We start from the raw sequence: 26,468 nt of genomic DNA on the forward strand, positions 1-26,468 counted from the left end.
CCCCCCCCCCCCCACACTGCAGCCATGATAACAAGATCATCAAAACATCCCATCTGGCCCATACAGTGCCCTCCCCTGAAAACAAAAAGTATTTGGACATTTAAACCGCAATTAAAAATGTACAAATGTCTTTAACTTTACTATTTAACAAAATATCAAACCAAGCAGCATTTATTTGAAAAAAAAAATAAATAAAATAAAATAAATAAAAATAGATATAAAAATAAACACTTATTTTTTCATTTGATATTCTCTATGTAATTCAATAATATTTAGACATTTGTAAGGGTCCAAATATGATTTGGGGACACTGTACTATATATGGGCAGAAAGGAGAGTGTTAATTTTTGTTTTTTTATTTTTATACAAGCTGTCATATTAGGATGTTAATTTAACTTTCTTCTTTCTGGCAAAGTGAGTGGAGAGCTTAAAAAGGTGTCTCCTGCTCTTGATCTGCTTTCCGCCTTTTGATTCAGCTTGCAAGCTGAGAAAGATCTGCCTGAACTCTCTGCTGAGCGCTTCAAACATGTCTTTGTTAAACAATGCATGAGAAGCAATCACTAGCTGTAATGATATCATTACCAGAATCATGAGTGCTGACTGCCGTGTCTCCTGGCCTGTACGCATGGTCTGTTAAAGAGGTGGAGAAACAACAACAACAACAAAAACACAAAAACACCCCCACCCTGGGCACATGACATCTCCCTCAATGACAGCCTTATTAGCGCAATCTGAGTATGTTCCGATCACTTTCAAAGCCTGCCATTGTCCGTGCTTCATCACAGGAATGCAAGTTAGCATGTAAACAAGGTTGTGGGACTCTTGACAGCAGCTCAAGCTCTTGCATGATTAATACAGGCTAACGGTAAATATAGAGACCGTACACACACATTCATCAGCAGGGCCACAGAGTCACAGACTGGTCTGACACACACTAATACAGAAGAAGAATGACAAGCAGCTTCAGATGAGTCAACGGTGACTGTTCAATATAGTCATCCTCAGGGGAACATCCATAAACAGGTCAACAAAACCTACTGGAGGGGATAAAATGGCTCAAAAACAACATTTCGTGCTAAATTCTGACAAGTTACATCATAAATCATTGTTAGTCTTACATCATGACTATTACTTAATACTTAGTCATTTAAAAGCAAGGAACTTCCTTTTCTTTTGGTGAAACTCTTGACAATGTCACGGTTTACTTCTACAAGCTTTCGAAAAGTGTAAAAGCTAAAATTAGTAAAAGAAAGTTATCTGACAACTGTTGGCCAATTTGAGATTATTGGCATTAGCTGATTAAAGGTGGGGTAAGCCATATTTCAAAAACGCTGTTGGAAAACTCACCCTCCAATCCTAACCACCCTGCTCCGAGTCGGTCTCAAACCCCAATCTCTGCTGGCAGGTGACACTCAAACCCAGCGTTACTCACGTGTGGAGCGGAATCAAAGCAGCCTCCGCGTCTGTTTTCAGGTTTTCCTGCTTAGCTCCCTCCAGCGCTGGAAAGCTTTTCTAATATTAACGTGGGTCCTAAAGCGCTTGCCCAGTCATAAACCTTCATTCCAGTGAAATTCTTTTGAGCTCTTTTGTATTGTGACTCATCTCTCTTTCTGTAGTCTTTCTTCAAATCTCCCTCATGCTCTCTCTCTCTCCTCGACCGTCATACGCCCCCTAATGCTGATTGGCTACACATTTGTTGTTGGTGTCGGTCCAACTAACTTCCAAACAGTGTTTTTGAAATATGGCTTACCCCACCTTTAACAGACATAAATATATTCAAAATCTATCAACAGACTTGTCAAAGGATAATAAACATTTTCGTTAAAGAAAGTGAATTATTATTGGCCACCTTGCACTTTTTTAATTTATTTTTATTTACTTTTGATTTTTTTTTTTTTTTTTTAAAGCAATAAGCCATGAGTGGCCATAAAAATGATTTTACCATGGTTAAGCTGGTAACATAAAGCACACCTAGAACCCCCTAAACCATGACAAGGGGATATTTTTAATGTATTTAATATTTCTAAATTATTATTGTTGTAATATAGTTTATACATTGTAGGCTATTTACCATTGTAGAGGCCTTGTATAATGGTGTTAATTGAATTAAACAGTGTGTGATAACAGTTAAATCACTAATGAGAGGTACTTCACTGCAGACAACATAACTATTCCATGAAGGAGAGAATCAATATGAAACATACATGAACGTGTGTGTGTGTGAGAGAGAGAGAGTCACTGTGTGTGGCAGAAATAACCCTTCTGTTAACCAAAATGACTGATGTGTGGGGCGTCAGAGCGGGCTGGTGTTAAACTTTCCCAAATCATCCTGGCAACAACCAGCTGACATCCTACACTCAACTCCACAGTGACAGAAATACACTGAGCTCGGTGGCAGCTATTGATCGGCCCTCAACACAATACCGTCTCTTCCATCCATCATCACTCTGCGTCTCTAAAGAGAGCCAGGCGCCTCTGCCGCTGTACCTATTAAAGGCAGTGCCAGCCCGGGTTCACTCTCACCCTCAAATCTGTGTTATGGAACTCCCCATCAAGCTGAAAATGGCCTCTGTGGCTCAATGTGAGGGATATTCTGGGGAAAGCCTCCTGAGTCCTCCGATTATAGTTGTTAGCTGAACTTCCCTATTGTGACCCAATCTGATCCAGCAGCGACATACAAGCCCACAACTATCATCCCTGAGACATAAAAATGGACTAGGGTGGACTATAAATCTATAGAAGTATTTGTGTTTCTGTAAAGAGCACACACAAACAGTAATTTATGGGGCTGTAAATGCATATATTTTAAAAATGTAATAATAGTAATAATAATAAAATTAATATAATAAAATAATATTATTTAATATTACTAACTATTAATTAATATTATAACAAGAACAACAATAATGATAATAAAAATAATAAAACCAGTAATAATATGACAAGAGTTAAACTGTGTCAGAAAAAATTAATCTTAAGTATGTCAGATAACATGGTCAGGTCAAAGTGTCCGAATAATTTTTGGTTCCAAATTTTTTAATCAGTTTTACTGGTAGTCCACTGTATGAAGAATTTTTGGGTAAAATATGTCACAGTTTACTTTATTTTGCTATCCTCACTTACATAAATGAACTATAGTGTCCTGCACCCACTAGTAAAAATATATTAAAAATATCAAAATGTCTGAATAATTTTTGGTTTGACTGTGTATATATATATATTATATATATATATATATATATATATATATATATATATATATATGGATAATCCACAGCTAACTGTGCATTAAAAAATTTAAAAGCACTCCACTTTGCGTTGAGTGGTTCTTTGCCTACACGCCATGCATTAAAATCGTTTAACGCACAACCGTAGATTATCCCTTATACACATACATAAGACCAACTCTCTAATTAAGTAATAGAAAAATCCAATAAATACCAAAAGCATATGTTCAATACATACATTTCTATGACTGTTCCATGATTTTAAAGAACTGATTAACTTCCACAACTTTCTCAGGCCTGGAAAATAATAGTAATATAATACAGTATAATACTACTACTATAATATTTTTAAAATTAGATTTTTCAGAGCTTTCCATGACCATGGAGAACCCTTTTACCCATGCTTTTCAAATATCATCCAAACCCAATATGCAAATAAATAAATAAATAATAAACAAATCATAGGGAAAAAAAACTTTGGGTAGCGTTTTGTTAGTGTCTCTTGCTCCCTGAGAGCAAATCACTTGTCCTAACGCTCCTAACTGTCTCTCCACATAGTGATGTCTCGCAGGTCATTCTATAGGGGTTGAGAGCAGACAGACGGCTTTAATTGAGTGCAGTGAGTGATGCAGTAAAGCACTCATGTAGAGTGCGCATCGCGTGAGTCTTCTTGACAGCATCCAGCTCAAGCACTGTTTTAATTACCTCACCTTGCATCTCTTTCTCTCTTCCTGTCCTTCTTTCCTTCTGCTCTGAATTCAGACAGCTGCTTCCAAGCTACTTTAAAACATTTTTTTGCTAACCATGTAAAACATCACCAAATGTCTCAGGAAGACATCTAAGCATCTCAGAGGGGGCCTGCCACGGCTCAGAGCTCTGGAAATGTCCGTGTTTGATTGTCTACAGGATTTTTTAGAACTTGACATCTGTCTCTCAATGTTTGTGAGTGTGTGTGCGTGCAACTGTCTGAATCAGCTGGGAGATGGGGGGGCCCAATGTCAGGCATATCCCTCATTGCCTCGGGCTTCCTGCATGAACTGTCCGTCACCTACACGCAATCAGCGGGGGAGGACACACACTCGAGCACAAGAAAATATCACTGTAGTTATGCAAACACTCGCGTATCCTTCCACAAAGCAAGCACAGTGCTTACTGTCAATGTATGAGTCTAGATGTAGAGACAGGCAGAGTCATAATTAGGCCCAGACAGAATCTGGATGGTATAGATATGGTAAAGTGTGTTAGTTGCTGCAGTATTATTTTTAGTATAATCACATTAGCCAAAACACTTAATCAAAAATATCCTGAGAATTTTTCGGAATTCTGCTGATCTAATTAATATAAAAAAAGAAAAAAAGTGCAATGAAATATAAGTTAATAATGAGTAACTTACATTTTAGATACAATGTGGGCAGTTTGTCTGTTTTTGCAGCCAATGAAAATGCACCGATATTAAAATTCTATGCTATTTTGTAAAAAACATTAATAAAACACTAATCATGATAATCAATAAAATAAAACAAACAAACAAACAAACACACACACTAACAACTAAAATCAATCATTTTAAAGCTACAAGTGAATTTAGGGATCACAACATTAAAATGTACAGTGTGAAAAATTTATATTTTGAGATTTGCTAAAGATTACATTTAACAGTGTTATTAATTAATTATTAGTGTTCATTTTAAGTAAGCATGATGACTGCAAAAGTAATAGAAATGTAAAAATGGTAAAAATGAGCATGAACAATAAAATATCCTATATAGAGGGTATGACATCATTGTCAGCCGGAGTGAATGAGTGGCAAAAAAACCGAGTGGCAGCATTGGTTTTCAGTGTGAATGCCATGAAAAACATACAAAACACAAATAAAATGGGAAAGACCTTTGCGATTGACTGTACAAATAGATTTGACAAGAAATTTGACGTATATTTTTACAGACTGCCGAAAGCTACAGAAAAGAGAAGCAAACAGATTGCTGCAATTCACAGAAACAACTGTACTCCAGGCAGCAAAACGTCGATTTGCAGTTATCATTTTGTGTCAATTTGTTGAATTTTGGGCTAAAATCATACCCTACCTATTGTATTGTTATATATTGTATTGACAACTCAATTAAATATTTACCATCTTATATTCTGCATAATTGGGTGTTTTTAAATAAACACTGACAAAAACTATACAAGTTTTAGGGCTGGACGATATGACTATAACATTGATATAAGTGATCACCCGGATTTAGACCTATATATTGTATTTATATAAAGTGTTCACAGGCAAATTAGCTTTATGTATTTCCTCGCGTCGAAATCAGTCACATATAAATGTCAGGAAACACGATTCCTGGCTGCATGTCAATATCCATGGATCACTGGATCTTTGGTAAGTTGTAAGGAACACTAGAGAGTCCAACCTTTAGTTTAAAATGATAATCGTTTGTTTACTTGTGTTTTTGCAGTTATCCAGTCATGCCGCATCTTTTGCCACTCAGACAGGCTGAGGCAGCGTGTTCCGGTGATGTCAATGTATCTATTGGTTGATACAGTTAATGTATAACTTACATGGTACTGATATATCCTACATCCCTAATGAAAATAATTCCAAATGAAGCCAAAAACAAAATGCAAACAATGACATGAGGAGTGATACAAACAGCGAAACATCCCAGCGCTGTTTGATTGAATATTGGTGCTCTCAGAACGCCGCTCAGCCAATCAAATTGGAGGACCGGAACTAACTGTTTTATAAGAATCATTAACACGCCACACACAGGCAAACAAGGCGGCTTCTGATGCAAAGTCCAAGATCATATGTTCTGGGGCATGTCAAAAGCCTCCAATTTCCTTGTCTGTCTTTTGAGACATGAATAACATTATTCAAAAGACAGCGCTAGGCAGAAGCCTTTTGGGTAGATCTTCACAATGAGTCAACTCTTCCAAGTTCTTGTCTTCCTCCTTCCTTGATTCTCCTTCTCTCCCTCTCTCTCTCTCCCATAAGCAGCAGCGGAGCGATTTCAATCATTTCGTAACCTCCCAGCAATCATGGCTTTAACTCCCCTGTTATTTAAAACAATCTGAGCTCTGAGCGCGAGTTAATCACTGCTTATACAACATCAGTCAGGGTTATTCATTCTGTTCCAATTAATCATGCCATTTATCTACATTGTCTGAGCCTTCTGCTCAACAAATTCATCTGTAATGACACAGACAATTCACATTGTTGAATTTTATCATGTATGTGGCAAACGGAGGGCAAATTGTTCTAGATTACGCATGTGTTTGTGTACGCGCCGCTGTGTGCGTCGATTTCGGCGAGCATAAATTCAGCGCCATCTGGTTTTGGCTCTTACTGCACGGCTCTCTCACTTAATTAACTGGAGGCCATTACATTTCCTGAAATGTTTCACTTTCTCTGGTTCATGTCATGCAGGCAGGCAGGAGGGGAGCAGGGAAGGACTCAATTAGACCAACGCCGCTCCCTGGATATTACACACTTGGTGTGTGCCAGTTAAGGGGGCGTGAGGCTGGTGCAGGGCCTGGACGTCTCTCGCTGCGCCTACCCTGTCAGCACAGATAAAGGCCTGCCTGTCTGCGTTAGATCCCGCCCACACACACGCATTCAGACAAGCTCCAGCTGCCAAAACACTTCATACCAACCAACAGAGAGCTAGGCATACATAAAGACTAACACGCATTAATACCGCCCAACAAAGACTGCAGCTACTTGCCACATATACACTATTTAATTAGCCTGAGAAAAAGCAAAACTGTGGTTGTCAGTTTAAGAGGAACTACAGCAGCTCTATTAATAGTTTGAGTAAATAGAATCTGAATCTGACCAGCATCAGTGTTTAAGGAGTGTTGAGAATATACACTGCCAGGCCAAAAAAAAAAGTGATTATTATGTTGCTAGCATGTTATATGTTTGGCAACAGTTCTTCCAACTTTAATTGATGGAGAGTGTATTTTTGAGCCTGATGAATCTTGGCTTTGTCTTCCTGGAATATGGCCATGATGTGTCTTCCTACATGGTTGTTTAAGAAATGAAAAGCTACACACTCCATCAATTAGGGTTAGAAGAACTGTTGCCAAACATATAACATGCTAGAAACATAATCACTGCAATAATGATCCAATCATAGACTCTTAAGCATTTGCCTATTTAAATCCAAATAGCAAGTTTTTTTTGGGCAGGGCAGTGTATAACATGCAACACTAGAAATTGGTCAAGATTTTTTATATCACAGTAGACGTATTTATGCAGCTATCAGTGGACAGGACCGCTTATGTAATTTAAACATGACGACAACAACAAAGAAACATGAAAATACAATGTTACAACTTAATGAGTTAATATATATTCAACTGGTGTGTGTACAGTATATTGGCTATTTTAGAACACTTCTGAATGTGATTCATCCAATCAGAATACAGAGATTTGCCACATTAATTCATTTTGTGAATTTTTAATTCAGCAAGTGGTGTGCAGAGTTTCTTTTTGTGTCATTACTACATAAAGTGAAGCTGTATTGTGTTTTTTTTTTTGTGTCAAGTTCCAAATAAAGAGAAAATAATCCATTAAGAAAGTACCTTTTGTACACTACTATTCAAAACTTTATCTAATTTATAGTAAAAAAAAAAATATATTGTGAAATATTTTTAGAATTAAATGAAATGTTTTCTATTTATTTTTCTTTGAATTGAGGTTGGGATTTTAAACTATTTCCGAAATCGTCTACCCTAGCTTTAAAGGGTTAGTTCACCCAAAAATGAAAATAATGTCATTTATTACTCACCCTCATGTCGTTCTACACCCGTAAGACCTTCATTCATCTTCGGAACACAAATTAAGATATTTTTGATTAAATCCGATGGCTCAGTGAGGCCTGCATTCAAAGCAATGACATTTCCTCTCTCAAGTTCCATAAAGGTACTAAAAATATATTTAAAACAGTTCATGCGAGTTCAGTAGTTCTACCTTAATATTATAAAGTGACGAGAATACTTTTTGTGTGCCAAAAAACAATAATGACTTTGACAATATAGTGATGGGCCGATTTCAAAACACTGCTTCAGACCTTTACGAATTGAATCAGTGACGAATCGAATCGGAGCGCCAAAGTCACGTGATTTCAGCAGTTTAGCCGTTTGAAAGGAGATCCGAGTGACTGATACGATTCGTAAAGCTCCGAAGCAGTGTTTTGAAATCGGCCCATCACTATATTATTGAAAAGTCGTTATTTTGTTTTTTTGCCGCACAAAAAGTATTCTCGTCACTTTATAATACTAAGGTAGAACTACTGAACTCACATGAACTGTTTTAAATATGTTTTTAGTACCTTTATGGATCTTGAGAAAGGAAATGTCATTGCTTTGAATGCAGGCCTCACTGAGCCATCGGATTTAATCAAAAATATCTTAATTTGTGTTCTGAAGATGAATGAAGGCCTTACGGGTGTAGAACGACATGAGGGTGAGTAATAAATGACATTATTTTCATTTTTAGGTGAACTAACCCTTTAATGGGTCCTTGCTAAATAAAAAATAATAATTTCTCCCCACCCCCCCAAAAAACAAACAAACAAACAAACAAACAAACTATATCAACTATATCAAGTTATATATACCAATACCATTATCGTGAAATAAAATTATTTACACCAGTTTTTGGTCATACTGCCCACCCCTACCCTTAAGATATTCAGATAAAGAAACAGAGCTTTAACTTGACAGGTCTGACTCTCAGCACAAGTCAAACATCTTAAACCCACACTGTCAGTCTGTAACATGTCCCAACCGCACGTATAGAACAGAGTGTGGACCTGAGACCACGATGACTCAGAACATTAGTCTCAAATGCTGAAGTAAGAAGCTGTTTGTGGCCCAGTCTGCAGGCTGTCTGAGTGGTGTTACTCTCATAATGAGTACAGTCAGTGCTGGATGACAATGCATTTGAGGTGAGATGACTATTCTACATGTATAATTTAAAAAAAAAAAAAATAAATAAATTTGAGTTGTGTCTATTCAAGCCTATGTGCAATCTCTCATCTGATCTGTCTCAGGGAACTGACCACATCAAGTACACAGCAAGAACTGTGCGATAGATAAGTGTTACATGATGACATGGGCTGATAGGAGGAACTTCTTTCATACATAATTCCATGCCGTGTGAGTCCACATGCACATACTCACCGTCTCGTTGCCAAAAAGGATGTCCACATAGGGCATAACCTTCAGCAGGGGCTCCTTGAAGAACTCACAGATAAATGGAGCCGACAGATTCAAGCAGAAGAACTTGTTGTTTTCAGAAGCGTGTTTGGCTACCTTCAGGATCGATTCCAAGGACACGGTCAGGAAGAACCCCTTCAGAATAAGACAAAAATGATAGTCAAAACTTGTGCAGTTTTTGAGACTAGAGCATCTCAGATGGTTTATCTCTTGGTTTAGGTTTCATTTCTTAACATTACTAAGAATGTGCAACAAAGAAATCATTAAACACATATGATATCAGGCTGTTGGAGCTTCTATTTAAGTAAATCTCAGCATTACAACACAACAGATAGAAAAACAAAAATACATGTTCCTCCTCCAAGTGGAGTAAACAAGGCTAAGCTTGATATAATGGAGAGTATGATGAGGCACAAACAGGATTAAGGTTTTAGGAGATGAGAATGAATGATGACAAATGGAGTCCATAATTGCGCTGGCGCTTCCATCAGAGAGCAAGAAGAGTTCAAAGAGACAATCCAATACAACAAAGGGCACCTTGGCCCACCTCCTCATTCAGGAACAACTGCAAGGTCACACAGCTCTCTGAGGAGCACTTATACATCTCATTTATGCCTAGGCTGAGGGCTCTCTCTGAACAAACATAACAAATATGCATACAACACTGTTTTTGTGAACAGATGGTAATACAATGATACTTCGATGTGTGCATTTTTAGATTTCAAACAAACAAACAAACAAACAAACAAAACCCCACATTTTATTATGTTTATTATTCAATTTTCCATGTGAGGACCAGCAAAAAGTCCTCACAAAGTAGGGAATCTCAAAAAAAAACATGTTCACATCACATTTAAAATATTACTTTATGTATGAATTTGATATCTGTAAGAAATCCAAAAAAAAAAAAAGTTTCCCAAGTGTATAATGCTCCCAGAGAGGCAATCTGTAGACATGGTGTGATTTTCCCCTTGCTTGTATAGGATGGTCTAAGAGAGCCATTTGAGCCCAATGTGATGGCTGCTCTCCAGCCTTTGTTCCAGGAGGACAGGAGTAAAAAAAAAAAAAAAAAAAAAAACATGCTTGCATCTGATGAAGTGGAAAACAAAGGTCTTGTCTGGACTCTTCTTACCGAGAAACAAGAGAGGCTCCTCAGTTCATTGTGTGAATGAATACAGAGTTGGTAAGGAAACACCTTCACGTTTAAACCTGAAACCCTACACTGGGCCTGTTCCTTCAATACAGTTCTTCTTGCACTGAGAGAATAATTCAGAGATACAGTGCAGGTGAGATTAAGGGGGATAGGAGGACAAGGAGAGGGAGAAAATAGAAAATAGAGAGAGAAACACAATAGAGAGTGTGTGAACGAGAGAAGGGTGCACGGTTAGGGGAGCGCTAGCTCTTACTAACGCTCAGAGCACTGCATTAAAACAGATGAGACTTTTGTAGCTGAGAGTGGAGAGAAGTGACCTTCATGTGTTCAGTGTAACTGTGTCAGCTATTACACCATTCACACAGGGAATCTGAGAGGCTTGTTCTATCACCAGACACATGTGGGCATATTGTACATCACAAAACATCTATCTGCTATCGTCAATGATTACAGATATCATCATCTTCACCTATCTAAAATACAGTATGCAGATTAAAAAAAAAACAAAAAAAAAAACACATGTCATCAAGAGTTATGACATCTGATATCTGTAATATCACAAATGAACTCTGCATAAGATGAGATATTGTTTTTCCTTTTTCACATAAAATAAAAAATAAAAATAGTTTCTAGGGGACATCAATTTGTCAGTGAAATGTGACTAATAAACCATTACTGATATTTATTTGACAAAATCTTGTTTTTAAATATTTTTTGTACAATTTTTATTTCATTTAATTAAGCATTTAATTAGTTTAATATATATATATATATATATATATATATATATATATATAACTAAATAAATGCTAGTTTATATATATTAGAGCAGTCAAAATTTGGTGCTTTGAGTACAATTCTCTCATACTGACCACTGAATGTTCAACATGGCACCTCATGGCAAAGAACTCTCTGAGGATTCGAGAATTAGAATTGTTGCTCTCCACAAAGTTGGCCTAATTATAATTTATAATTATTATAATTAAATTATAATTTTATATATATATATATATATATATATAAATTATAAATTAGAACTTAATATATTATAACAAAATATGATATAAAATTAAACCGTTTATATTAAAATACAAAAAAAATACATATACACATACATACAAAGTGTAAAAATAGATATTTAAATATAATTTTAATATATTTTATATATAAATTATATTAAAAAAAAAAAAAATTATATATATATATATATATATATATATTATCATGTAATATTATATAATTACATGTAACTAATAGAATAGGATATTACATAAAACTGTGTATACTGTAAAAATAAATTCCACAGTATTGTGAGTGTAAACAAACTCAAATGATCAACCAAATTGTGCAACGAAAATCTAAACTAATCAACACACTCTGCTGATGGTTTGTTATACACATTTCATCATATAATATAGCTGTAAACATAGCTTGACTTAGTAAGAAATAAAACGCCTTTGAAAACAAACATTATGGTGGTTATACTGGCTCAAGCCCAACAGCATCCTGGGTAGCTTTAGATGCTGTCTGTGCAGAGGTAATGGACCATCCGTGTGTACGTCTCTCAGCATTACCCCCGTCATTAGCACACCTCGGCTATGATGTGCGAGCATCGTTTGGGAGAATCAGCCCACTGCATTATTGGAACTTTAATGTTGGTGTGTTTGAAGTTGGAGAGATGGCCAGAGGGAAGCTGCTTTAATGGATGTGCTGCTCTCTTTCCTCCCTGAACCCAACTCCACCGGCACTGGCACTTCACAGCTTTCTGAGGAGGAACTTTTTTGTGCAAGAACGGAGTGCCAGAGCCTGCCGTACTGTCCTCCCGCTTTCAAAAGTTTCGCAATTCTCTGGACATCCTTCTGAATAAAAAGCACAATCTCAACATGAAAGGTCACCTGTCACTCAAAGAGGCCTTAATGCACAATGTATCATTTATGAATTACTGCTGTCTGTCACATAGAAATGCATGTATCCAGACGAGCCCATTCGGTGGCAGAAGACACGGCCCTAGTGCTCACAAGACATCTGGTCCAGTTTATTAAAGCCCTTCAAAGGGCCGTGTTTAGCATTCTCTATTAAATCTGCATGCTAAACAGCCCTCTCAAGCCCATGTGCTCAGAGAAAGGGAAGCCTGCTGCTGCTGGCTCGTTCCAGGCCAGCCTGAACTTCCCTGTACTAGAGCGAGCCCTTGAGATGAGAATCTTCACCCTTTCACATGTCATACGCAGGTTTTATCTCTGCAAGAGTCCCGCGTGAAGGATCAATACATGGCCTGCTCAGAGCAGATTGCACTGACCTGACACCTGGCTATCACAGCAGCCATCTTAAACGAGTAATACACTGCTGCCCTGGATGGAGTGGCTGATTGTCATCCACCAAAAGAAACATAGTGGAGTCTGCTTGGTGACCAGCTGATTTAATCAACCAATTTAATCTAGTAACAAATATTTGTCTCAGTAAAAGGGTTTATGATCATTAAAGTGGTAGTTCACTTAAAATTAAAAAACAGTCATGAGGGTATGCGGGGTTAATCACTATGATATAATTTCCTGTTATTTTTTGCATGTTGTTGATTTTGATTTGGCAGATAAAAGTTTTACAAATAATAGTAACAGTATTTTAACAAAAAAGAAATGAAATAATACAAATAAAAGAGTTTGCCAAAGTATTTAACAAGATTTTTTTTTAATGAGAAAAATGTTCATGATGATACAGTACTGACAATTTTTACTTTATTCCACCCAATAATATTAAAATATATATTATTATTTAAGAGCTGTATAGTAAGTCACTGTAGCAAATTAGCTCAAGGGAAATATGTATAATAATAAGAATTGTCACTATTATAACTCCTTAAAAAATTCTAGCTCAGGATCATCATCACATCAGAATCAGATCACATCAGTGATCTTGTGATGAGTGATCTTTTAAGATGAGTAAGCCAATAAGGAGTTGTTCCTTTGGAGGCAAACTTTACAATCCTTTGTCTTCTAGCAGGGTGTTTTGCATAAGTAATTTGATTGGGTGTTGATGGAGAAACTATTAAAGATTCTTATAATGCTAACATATTGTATAGGTATCAACATATAATGTAAATGATTCAGGTCATTTAAACAAACTCATAGATACCAAACATGGTATACATGTGACCTTGATTAAGTAAGTAAGGCTAAAACATTCATTCAAAGAGTAATACATAGGCAAAACACTATAAAGAACATATGATTGCATAGGATAATCGGATACATGATTGTACATTTCAAGTGATTACATATAGAGGGTATAGGATTAGGATGGACTATATAGAAATAACATTTTTCTGTTTTATTATTTTTTAATTTTTTTAATGAATAAATCCGATATAAAAAATAAAAAAAATGAAGAAGTATCTTCTCAGTGCAAGATGTTTTATTCAGAGTGTCTCAATTACACCAATTCAACATTAGATAAATCTATTTTAATAGGAAGACACCGCAGGATTGAGCATACCAAAGGGATTGGAAGATGTTTGATGTTTTCTGCTCATCTTACTGCACTGTAGTCCTCACAGTCCACATCACATCTGGTTTCTTTTTGCCTGTCTTAAGAAACATGTTCTACAGGGCCTTATCTAATATTGCTGCTCAGTCTAATGGCAGGCAGCCTGTGACATGAAAGCTCAACAGCTGCCAGCTCTTTTCAAACGCGGTATTCTTTTTCGATTTCTTCCTGGGCCCCATCAAACGTGTCTTTATCCGACTGCGACGCCAAAAGGAAAAGCCTGTGCTTGATTAAAGAATAATTTTTTTATAATGAACACCGAGACAAGCATAAACATCAAGAGACCATCAGCGCAACTGGGCCAGAGTATCACGTCGTGATGGACTTAATCTGAGCGTTTATTTCATGTTAAGAGTCATGTTTAAAATAAACACAGCTGATGGTATTGATTTTTAAAAAAATCTCATTGTGGAATCGCATGTAAGGAAAGGAGGATGCTTATAAATGTAATAAATTAAATCACAAGCTAAACAATGGGTTCTCAGTGGACAGGTACAGGTGAATACAAGTCAAGATACATTTCAAAAACCAGACGACTTAACCACCGTCCTCTAGGGAGAGCAAGGCTATTATATTCATCTACAATAGCTGTGGGAGGGAAAGGGGAGGTCAGTTTTCTGGCGGGCTGACACAGCCTTCAACTATAAAAATGACTGTGTAAAGAAATTAGACACTAGAAAAATATGTAATCAGCAATTTAGCAATAATGCCCATAAATAAATAATCAGCACCTCCATTAGCCTGACATGTATCCGAGATGCAGTGCGTGACGCGACTACCGGATTGTTGGCGCACTCGCAGGCGGCCGGTCCATTAAAGAGAGCCATCCGTCCTGTGCATTTCCCAACGCCACTTCAGGTGGAGTGTGTTATTCTGTGAGCCAAGGGGCGGCAGGCCCAGAGCGCTCATTTGTAGCACCATAAGACAGGTCGTAATTACATTCACCCAGCACGAAGGGAATAGGAAGAGAGTCCCGAACCTGACACATTAACCCTATGAGGAGGTTAACTGTGATGGACATCAGAGAGCTAAAGAGAACTGCAGGGTTTTACATAATTAGAGTCGCAGGATCCCTCAGAAGCCCTAGAGATCAAAACTTTAAGCTGTCGAGTTCGCACAACGTGCTGAGTGCTTAGTGTTCAGAGAGTGAATTTATCTGGATTTAGCACGGACAAAAAAAGTTTGAGAGTCCAAAGCCTTGAGGTGCCAGCGTAATAATTCATCACCTCGCTCCAATAACAAAACATCTACCGTAGTGTGAAAGAAGAGTCTCCAGATAAGGTGTTATATGTGCAACAGCGTGTTTTTGTTTGTTTTGCCTTTATTGTTAAAATGTCAGTCTGACAGACGTCAAGATGGGGAGAGCAACGTGCTAGTGCTAAGAAAGCTTATGAGGGAAAACAAAGTAAACATCTTTCTGTGACTTTTTCAGATACAGAGACATTTTTCATGGTGCGACTCCACATGGGAGTGAGTGCATGAGGCAGATTATTTAGCACACAATTAAGAGCTGCTAAAATATGGCAACAGCTCGCCTCCTCTCGCTATCCTGGTATAATTAGATTTTCACCTGCTGTTGAGATACCGAAAAAAATGCTTGATTCGTTGGACAAGACAAAGAGGCACCTGACGTGCCAGCTCCGGATCCATCTCACTCCTCAGCATGCTGGGAGTTTCTGAGGTAAATTGAAAATGCTGTTGAAAGCTCGCCTGGATGAGTTGCACAGTCTGCTTAACACATTGGTATAGGGACAGATGCTACTTTGGAACAATATTGCCATCAACATATTTTTGTTTAAAAAAAACAAGCAGATGAATGTAAACAGCTAATATGCAACCAAAGTGATTTTTACAAACGTGAGATGTTCTTACACTGTTAAAGAAAGAGTTCACCCAAAAATGAAAATTCTGTCATCAATTACTCACCTTAATGACGTTCCAAAGCCATAAGACGATTCATTGTCGAAACACAAATGAAAATATTTTAATTAATAGCTCATTTTTATGAGTAATACTTAACTATGAGTATGCATAACTCCATCCACTGAAAGTCCATGCAAATAAAATGCAATAAGTAAAAAAAAAATGGTATCTAATCTTCTAAAGAGACACTTTGGCTTTATACGATGAAAGGATTTAATTTAGCCTTTTATTTATATAAACACTGAGCATACATACGTGACCTTTCCAACGTGATTACGTAAAGCGTGGCACATTGCAGAGCTAGTGCAAGATGAGCATTTGTGGTTAAAAATTATATATATATTTTAGAGACTGACCGATTGTTTTGCTAGATAAGACCCTTATTCCTTGTCTGATTTCATGTAGAGCCCTTTGAAGCTGCATTTAAACTGAAATTTGGACCTTCCACCCGTTGATAGCCGTTGAAGTCCACTATATGGAGAAAAATTTTGTAATGTTTTTCTCAAAAACCTTCATTTCTTTTCGACTGAAGAAAGAAAAACAAACATCTTGGATGACATGGGAGTGAGTAAATTGTCAGGAAATTTTAATTCTGAAGTGAACTAATCCTTTAATGTGCTTTATATGTGTGTTGCAATCTCTGCAATGTACTTACAGTGCAACATTAAGTGCAATCTCTTTTTTTCCTTTTTGATATGTTAAAGTTTTGGTGGTGGACTTTAAATGGATGGACAAAATTATTAAAAATATCTTCATTTGTGTTCTTAAGGTGAAGACTAATGGTTTAGAACGACATGAGGGTGAGTAAACGATGACTGAATTTTCGTTTTTGCGTGAACTGTCCCTTTAAATCAACAGATGCTGTGATTTCATCAAGTCACTGTTTAAGATTGTTTCAGTGAATTGCTCATAACTATTAGGGTTACAGCCAAAGAAGCTGAAGCAGCCAAGAGAAATAATCACCGAGCAGAAAAACCTACTTTTAATTTACGGCACAATGCCAAGAGGAGGTAATATGTTATTGTCTACTGCAAATTTACGCTGTTGAACGTCGGGTTGCCAGAAGACGTGGAATCTCGAGCCAAGAACACAGTCTGGCCTCATCTTGCTTTAAGTGGATACATATTCTACACCAGTCTCAGTCTTTCTGAGGAACCGTTGGGCTTATTAATCCTCCACACGCTCTTCGGGCTTGTCAAATCCCATTCAAACGCCACAGGAAACAAATGTGTAAACACATCCAACGTAGTGTGAAGGCTGTCAAACTCGATGCCTGCCCTCGCATAGAGACGTAGGCTAAAAGTGAAATATAAGCCGTATCGAAGACGGTTTTTTCGATTGCGACGTGCCACGCAGCGTAACCGGCTCTCGCGCCCTCAGAAACATAAGAGCGCATGCAAAAGTGGGCCATTAATGATTAATGGCTGTTTAAATAATCATCTGACGGCAACTGTGGAGAGAGTCCCTGATGAAAACATCAACAGCAGTGCCTCTTGTCAATGCCTAACGATGAGACTAAATGTGGGCAGGGTGTTTGATAGCAACATCAGTCATTCATAAAGGGAAAAGCAGGCCAGAGATGCAGCGAGGCAACATGGACAACGGTCAGAGGCGGACGTAACCTTCTTTTCTACTGAGACCGTCGCAAAGCAACAAGAATCGTCACTATTTTCAGCTCATTTCTCATCTATTGTGTAAAATAACTCTAAAGGTCATTAAGAAATCTGGGTCAAGCGCCTTAAATGGAAACAGCAGGCTTTGTGAAGTGAGCCATGGTCCACTGTGAGCTAGTGTGTTGATGGACCTCAGGCCTCAGCCAACCTGACATCTATTTTGTAAACATTAGCAGCCGCCCAACGCGAGGGCCGGCTACTCACATGATGTGCGCTATAAACCAAAATCACATAGCGGACAAGACACTTCCAAACACTGAGCCGAGGTCACATCAGGCAAACGCCGTTTTCTAAACAAAGAAGAAAATGAGAAGCTTGGTGGAACATAACCTGCGTTTGATGGCAAAAGAACTTTCAATCTAGCTCCATTTTAAAGAGCATAAACAGATTGCATGTTGATTTGATTATAGCTTGTTGCTTCTCCATTGATATTTTCTATATAAAGATTTTTGTATACATACACCTCCATAAACATAACAAGAGAAGATGCTTTTACACAGATCGGATCCTCATTTCAGAGCTGCAGACACTGTGTACATAGAGTCAATTGAGTAAATTGCCTTGCTTAAAAATAACTGTGAGGAATGAAAGAGCCAACTTGATGCCCCACACATTCATGGTGGGTGGCACAACTCCACCGGCTTCTCTTCTCTCTCAACTACAAAGGTTTCATCAGGACACTTAGGCAATTATCCTTTCAAAGACAAGACAGATCGGCTCATGGAGCATGTAATTATGCAACAAGTCCTCTCCTGTCCTCCCAACCAGGGTGTTTTGGAACGCAATGAGACGCCTGTAACATTATCATAACATGCAGCACTACTTTCAATTAGAAATAATTTGGAGCAAAACACTTGACTAACACTTTTAAAAGGGGCTAATCAGTGTTCATAAAATAATCTTTTTCATAAATCTACCTGAATAAAGTCATCACCAGACCCGGGACGAATCTGAAGATTTTTCTGTGTTGATTTTAGATGAAAATCTGAGGACTGGATGTGAATATGGTAATGTGTGTTAAACTAAGAGTATCAGACATTTACTGGCATCTTAATGCATAATTAATAAGCCAAAATGTTTAATAAACTAACATGCAAGGGGTGGAGGATGTACAGAACTTTGTGATTGATTGGCAGGGCAGTTATCATGGGGGACAACCTGGAAAGTTACTGTGGCCCACTAATGGCCACTATATTTTAACCCAGGGGCTTTCAAATGGGGGTGCAGGGGGCAAGGATTTACAAGGGGGTGATAGGGGTTCTTTTCTTTTCTCTTTCTCTTTTCCCACCCACAAACAATTCAAAAATTTGAGGTCGGTAAAATGTTTTAATGTTTTTAAAAGAAGTCTCTTGTGCTCACCAAGGCTGCAGTTATTTAATAAAAATAAAGTAAAAAACAGTAATTCTGTGAAATATTATTACTTTTTAAAATAACTGTTTCTATGATTTTTATTCAAATAATTTATTCCTGTGATGCAAAGCTGAATATATTAGAATAAAAACAGCATTTTTTTGAAAGAGAAATCTTTTGTAACATTATAAAAGTATTTACCATCACATTTGATCAATTTAATGTTTCCTTGCTGAATAAAAGTAAGGTATACTTTTATTAGTATACTATAAGTATATGCTGTTTAGTGTATATGCAAATTAGTTCATTTTTCCTATACTGGTTAGCAAAAAAAGTCATATCACTTATACATTAATATAATTATTAATTATATATAAAATATAATATATTATTAAATTAATTAATTTTAAATTTGCTTCAGAGCAATGACAGCATTAAAAACATGTTATTTAATTTTGGCATTTTGTTCCAATTCTGTAGAAATCTGCAGGGCGCAGATTCTGTGCCGGGGAATCACATACAGGATGATATTTTATCTCCTCATATTAAAAAGACCTTTGCTAAAAGACTAACAAAAGAATCCGGCAGCATCCGTTTATTAAATGATCCAATTGGATGATGTCACGGCGCTTCCTCTTTAAAAATATGATCATTTTAACTTACATTATGTAAATGTCACCCTCTATCCCTACAAGAAAATGAGAGTGTAATAACATATCCAACAGCAATGAGGATACTGATGCTTTTTAAAAAGAGACAGTACATAGTAATGTATTTGGCTCCTCGGAGCAGCTGCGGGGCGGGCGGCTCCTAATTACTCCTCTAAAAAATTCTCCTGAAAGTCAACAGAACATAATCGATGGAGAGGATTATATTAGCGAGGCCTTGGACCTTAGCCAATAAGAAAGGCATGCTGCTCTCTGTCTCATCAGCCGCCAATGATTGAGCGAGCTAATGGAAAGACACACAGCTAAAGTGACACATTTGTGCAATGGGGGGAAAAAAAGGATCAGTCATTGATCTGCCAAGGCCATGGTAATTAGAGTGGTGGCCAAGGCGAGAGACTGTTTGCCCTTAGAAACAGCAGACAAGCAGCTCTGGTATACATCACCCTTGAGACCAGAGACTGAAAGGCGAGAGAGAGAGTGAACACTTGTGTCAGATACCAAATCAGCCCTTGTCACCTTCCAGAGCAGCTTCAGAAGAGGAAGCTGAAGAGAAGAAGGAGCTGCGGAGGTCACTGCAAAACAAACGTTTAATACAGAGTATCTGTGATATCAATTATTCATCACACAAGGTTAAGCTATCAGGGTTTTTCCTGGGTCAAAAATGGTTTTCAGTGGTATAGCTTATGCACACACATATGCGAAGTTACCAATTACATAACTGCGTTTTATATTTATATAGTAGATATGTAAGGAATCATGTACAGTCAAGACGGTCATTATCACAAAATAAACCCTGAAAGCATTAAGAAAGGATTATCCTGTTTAATGGACAAACACTTACCAAATATATAATAAAATAAACAATAAAATGTTGAGGTAACTTTATTATTAAAAATAAAAATATTTTAGCTATTCATTAAATATTATTACTAAGTCCGCAGAGTGTACAAGAGACATGAAGCTTGTATATTGTAGTCATTGGTATTGGTAGTCATAGGTCATTATGCAAAAACAACTGACCACATAATGCTATGGCTGACAAATCAGAATCAAGTATTCCAGAGAGCCATGTAATAAAATGGTTAAATAATAAAAGCATCTAGAGCCATTTGAATTTGAATTTTCTACATCAAAGAGTCTGTGACATGCCAAACTAACTTTATATTAGGCTAGTTTACTGAGCACTTACTGAATCGAGACTGTGCTTCTAATGAAAATGTTTGTTTCATACTTATTAAAAAATATAATTTTTCTTTCATCAGGCTCGTAATATTTTAAGTACTCTGTTGGAATATCTGAAGGCAAACAAGGCCAGTTTTTATTCCCTATTCCTAGCTTTAGAACAGAACACATTTTCTTTTGTTTTTTTTACACAGGAGGAAAACAAACATCTTGGTGAAGATCCAGGCTTTAAAGGGGTCCTTGATTATGATTTCACTTTTTTAACTTTAGTTAGTGTGTAATGTTGCTGTTAGAGCGTAAACAACATCTGCAAAGTTCCAACGCTCAAAGTAAACCCTGCCCTCAGGAACACGCAACAAAGGGGGTGAGGCCATGTTGGGCTGCTTTAGAGAAGAGGAAGAGTTGTTGTAGTGGAGCGTTGTTACCATGTCGTCATTTTACACCGGACTGCTTCACAAACGAGGGTCAATTCAATGCTGGATTTGCACAAAAGATTAACATGACGGCACATGCTAGTCAATGAGTTGAATCAACTGCACAGCAACTACATAAATTTATCCACTAACCATTCAGAAATGTCCAGTTGCATTCTAAAAGTTGTAACTTCTTCCTGAGTCTCTCCATCAGTGTCCGACTCCGGTTTGAACAATGTAAGGCTGAACACCATTACTGACAATCGACATTTTGGCTGCGTGAGATTCTCCAGTTTTGTTGTTGTTAAGCAACCGAAGCACGAGCTGTTAAAGCTCCGCCCTCTTTTGGAAAGCGGGCCGGGAGCAGCAGCTCATTTGCATTTAAAGGGACACACACAAAAACGGCGTGTTTTTGCTCACACCCAAATAGGGGCTATAATAAATGATCTGTGGGGTATTTTGAGCTGAAACTTCACAGATACCTTCTGGGGACACTATATTACATCTTGTGAAAAGAGGCATAACAGGTCCACTTTAATGCCAAAGATTCAAGGTTCAAGGTTCAAGGTTCAAGGTTCATTCATGGTGCCCCATTCCTATGGTTAAGTCAATGTTTCTATAGAATGAAATTTGTTATAAATAATAGTACAAGCCAAAACACATTCAGAAACTACATCTAGAACTCTCTACAGTTGTAATAAAAATGAAGTACATTTCCTCACTAAAATAACATATCATTTAGTATGAATCAATCTACAATATATCAGCCAATATCTCACAGTTATTGCAATAACAGCACAAAATTTTCTTCTCTTGTCCTCATCCGTTGAACTCTTTGACTTCCTCCACAGCTCTTTATAGTATTCAAAAGGGTCACATAGGTTTTGTGGTCATATGTACAGTGACTTGCACAGAAAATTTTCCCACACTGTATGGTTTAGTTGTGAAGCTCATTTAGCATACAACAGAACAGAATAAAAAAAAATACAAGAAAAAACAAAACAAAACAAATTATATATTACTAAATTTGCTTGCGTATTTTGCTTGGGCAGCCAATAAATAAATGAATTCAGGAAAAACCCTGTACACTAAGGCCCTCTTATATGGCAGCAAATATGAAACAGCTTGTAGCTGTAGCATATAGGAGTGTGTTAGGATAGAAGCTGGTATAAGAAGCCCTTCTGTATGACTTAAAGGCTTGATGCCACGATGCCACATGGACTGATAAATATGCTGTCTGTTTTAGGCTCTGCTTGTTTGGTTGGGGGAAGTTTAGGCTGGATGGAGCTCATCCGTGCTGCACATTAGCTCATGTGGTGGGTGAGAGAAAGAGAGAGAGAAAGAAAGAGAGAGGGGACCCATGGAGTCATTCTGTCTGTAATTGCATGGCTAAATGCTCCCCTCGCTTCCTGCCCTCCCCCTCGGCGGCATCTCCCTGCCCGCACCAAGAAACTGCAATTGGCATAAGCCACTTAAGGCAATCTGTGCTGAGCGAACTACAAAACCCTGAGAGGGCTTAAATTTACTAAAGCCTTGAGAGACGTAAAGGAAGGAGAGAAAAAAAAAAAAAAAATGGTGGTGCTCCTTATTTAGCAACCGACAATCCAATTCTACAGCAGTGAAACTTAACTTCCATCTATTGCATTTTAATCCCTTGGAAGAATATCACAAAACATAATGAAACAATTTATTGATTTCTTCATTTGACCCAGCGGATGGGTGTTCAAATGACAGCACTGGGAATAATATCTCAAGAGTTATACTTGATGCATTACTCTCATGCTCCAAAGCTACTAAGCAAGAACTGTTATCCGTTATTAATTAAATCATTGTAATGAACACCAATAATTCACAAGCAATTAGCTTTTTAACCCCCAAGTAAAATTGTACTACAAAAGCATTACAAACTACTTTAAAGTCAACAGTAGCCTTTTTAAGTCTAAATATAACACCCATAATAATAATAATAATAATAATAAAATTTAACAAATATACTGTAATATAACAAACATTAAATATTATATATAAAATATTTAATGGCAATAGTATAATATTAATGATAATAATAATTATTAGAATACATAAAACTGACAAATATTACATTCATATTAATAATAATTATTCATCTTAATAATAATAATAATAATTTATATATATAATTTAACAAATGTATAAGCTATTTAATAATAATAATAATAATAATAATAATAATTATCATTATATATAATATATACAATTATTATTATTAAATAAGGAAGTACATTAATAAAGTAAACAGGGTCAATTTAGTTTCATGTTGACTTTAACTTGCTGCAATCAGGATGTGATCTGACGGCTGCTTTTAACTAATTTATGAACACTTTAATGTATGATTACGGAAAACATAACAGGGGCTGCCGACAGCCACACAGAGACATTGTCTTCATAATCATAATCAATAAAAGCGAGGCAAATAGAGAGCACCCCTAAGGACTGGTTACCGGACACAGGATTGATTATCGCTGAGGAAGTCAGGTGTACGCTGACAGGAAGCATGTCTTAATGAAGGAAAAACTCTCTGCCACTGTGTGCATTATTTAGTCCTGTAATAAAGCACTCAATGAAACTTCAAAGCAACCAATTCATTTTTAGCTTCACTGGGAGACTGAAGAGGAGAGAGAGTGATCACAGGGCTCACTGAGAGAGACAGATGGATGGAAGGAGGGAGGGAGGTTAGGACAGAGAGAAATAAGGACGAACAGCAGAGGAAAGTGAGATGGAAGCTAAGGAAAAATGGGGTAAAAGAGGACAGGCATCAAAATCGTGTATGTGCCGAGATGTAAATGAAAGATGAATGGAAGGAAAGAGCAAGAAAATGTGGAAAAATAAAGAGAGAGGGGGAAAAAACCCAATAACACTGAAACTTAAAGGGATAGTTCACTCAAAAATGAAAATTCTGTCATCATTTACTCATTTACCCTTATGTCATTCCAAATCTGTATGACATTCATTTGTGGAACACAAAAAGTGATATTTTAAAGAATATCATGAACTTATATTCCATATGATGAAAGTAAATGAAGAACTGGGGCTGTTAGGCTTCAAAACGACAAGACAAAAAAAATCATCATAAAAGTAGCCCATACTACTTGAGCATTACATTGCAACCGACCTGAATACAGACCGAGATACAGAAATATCTGAAATGCTTTTAATACTCATTTTCCGCAGAATAGATACACAATACCAGCTGCGCTCTCTCATCTCTCCAACAGCGAGTTGACCCACAAACCCGCCTCCCCTCACTCACTTGTTTCATTTGCTCCGGTTGAATATTGTTGGTGTTACAGGGTTTGAATTTCGGCGTGGGATTGGGCATTATTGTGCATAATTTTACTCATTCCCGCAGACTTTGTGCTCATATCCAAAGTGCGCTCATACATAAAACCAACTCTAAGTACTAAATTGAGTTCTTTTTCCCTGCTTATCACACACAAAAAAATATAAAAATACTGGTCATGGTGAGTATTCGCATAAACACAATCAGTTATGTTTTAAGTGAACGCAGACAGTAAAAGCACATGTAACAGTATAATGGATCCATGTGTCAGGTCTTAAAATGACAGCAGGCTGCCAAATTATGAGACAATATTAAAAATATCTATATGGCACTTTTTCCCAATGGTATCGATGTCAAAATTGTAGCCAGTGAAAATGCTAAGTGGCTAGTAACTTTGAAAAAGCCACAGTGCCTGGTGAGCAAAAAGTTAATGTCATGATATATAATTTTATGAAAAGTATCTCGAAAGGTCCAGTCCTCATTCAGTGTAACTACAAAGACTGAAAGACAGATTACTAAAAATTACATTATTTAAAAATGTATTCTTTTGTGTTCCAAAGAAGGAAAGAATGGGTTGAGGGTGACAAAACAACTTTGAACAACTTGCGGATGATATTTCACATTCTTAGACACAAAATCCCTTTAAGATCAAGATAATGTCCAAGAGTCTATGTTTGGTAACCATGACGGCATGCGATCCGGATAACAACCTCATCCTGAGGATATTATAAATGCCTTTGTAATAAAGAGGACACTTAGTGCCACAGCTCTGACAGAGCCACCTGACTCTGTGTGTTAAACAGCAGTCCTCAGCCAGCTATCTGAAGGAGTGAGAATATAAAAAAAATTTCCTGGCTGGAAAAAGGAGAAAGAAAAAAAAATGTCTCGTCCTCTTCTGGCCCAGTAATGACTTTCAATGGGAATAAGAACACTTAAAAGAGGAATATTTCCTCTTGATTTTAACGTGCAGTCATACTGAAGCAGGCGGTGAGTTTTCTGGTGTGATAAGGGCTTAGCCAATGTAATCCTCACAGGCACTTGGCCTTATCTCTCCTGCAAGGAAAAAGGGAAACTTTCTGCCGTTTTCAAAAGGCAACAGTGGTCCAACGAGAGGCTTCAACTGTATGGTTTTCTTACTGCAGCTCGACTGAAGGACTTGCAATAAAATCCACTCACAACGTACAAACACGCTCGAAAAAAAAAAGAGAACGCCCTACAGTAAACAAAACAATAACTGCAAACATTCTGTGATGAACCTTTTAATATGAAATGACACAAAGTTGTAATCTCCATTACAGCTTCACAGGGACAATGAGGGCAGTGTTACACCAGTGCAAAAGAAACTTGACGGTGTGTTGATAAGGGCTGATCAATCACCACCAATTCATCAAGGCTGCTTGAAAAACTGTGAGAAACGGAGCGTCTAACAACTCTGAGTTGACACAACTCCTTGACAATCTTTTATGTGGGGCAGCGGCTTCACTTGGCTGACCTTTGGCATTAAATATTGAAACAAGTGCAGTGAACAAGGGAGGATATGGCTTACAGCTACACCCTTCAAAGTGACGACACTACATGTGAAACAGAGCCGAGAGGAGAGCGAATCGTCTGTCAACAGTCACATCAGAAGGGCCTGTTACATGTCGAGCGTCACTTCTCTACAAGCGTGTGTCACTCTGCCCTCACGGGCACAAACATCTCTGTGTTCTCAATTCAATTGTGCCACTAACAGGAAAATATGTTGCATAATACCATCGTTCTACCCAAATGATGTGCAAATTATATTTGT

The 26,468-nt window shown here is 37.3% G+C and overlaps 1 protein-coding gene across 2 annotated transcripts in view; it reads right to left on the reverse strand.

The window, feature by feature from the left end:
• Positions 1–26,468, reverse strand: part of adka (adenosine kinase a) — a 152,392-nt gene that overhangs the window by 28,436 nt on the left and 97,488 nt on the right. For both annotated transcript variants that reach the window (XM_051916429.1, XM_051916430.1), the window contains exon 7: positions 9,423–9,593. In XM_051916429.1, the coding sequence (XP_051772389.1) occupies positions 9,423–9,593 (171 nt within the window). The remainder of the gene's footprint in view (positions 1–9,422; positions 9,594–26,468) is intronic.

This window comes from Ctenopharyngodon idella, chromosome 13 (genome assembly GCF_019924925.1).
Source record: "Ctenopharyngodon idella isolate HZGC_01 chromosome 13, HZGC01, whole genome shotgun sequence".
Classification (NCBI taxonomy): Eukaryota; Metazoa; Chordata; class Actinopteri; order Cypriniformes; family Xenocyprididae; genus Ctenopharyngodon; species Ctenopharyngodon idella.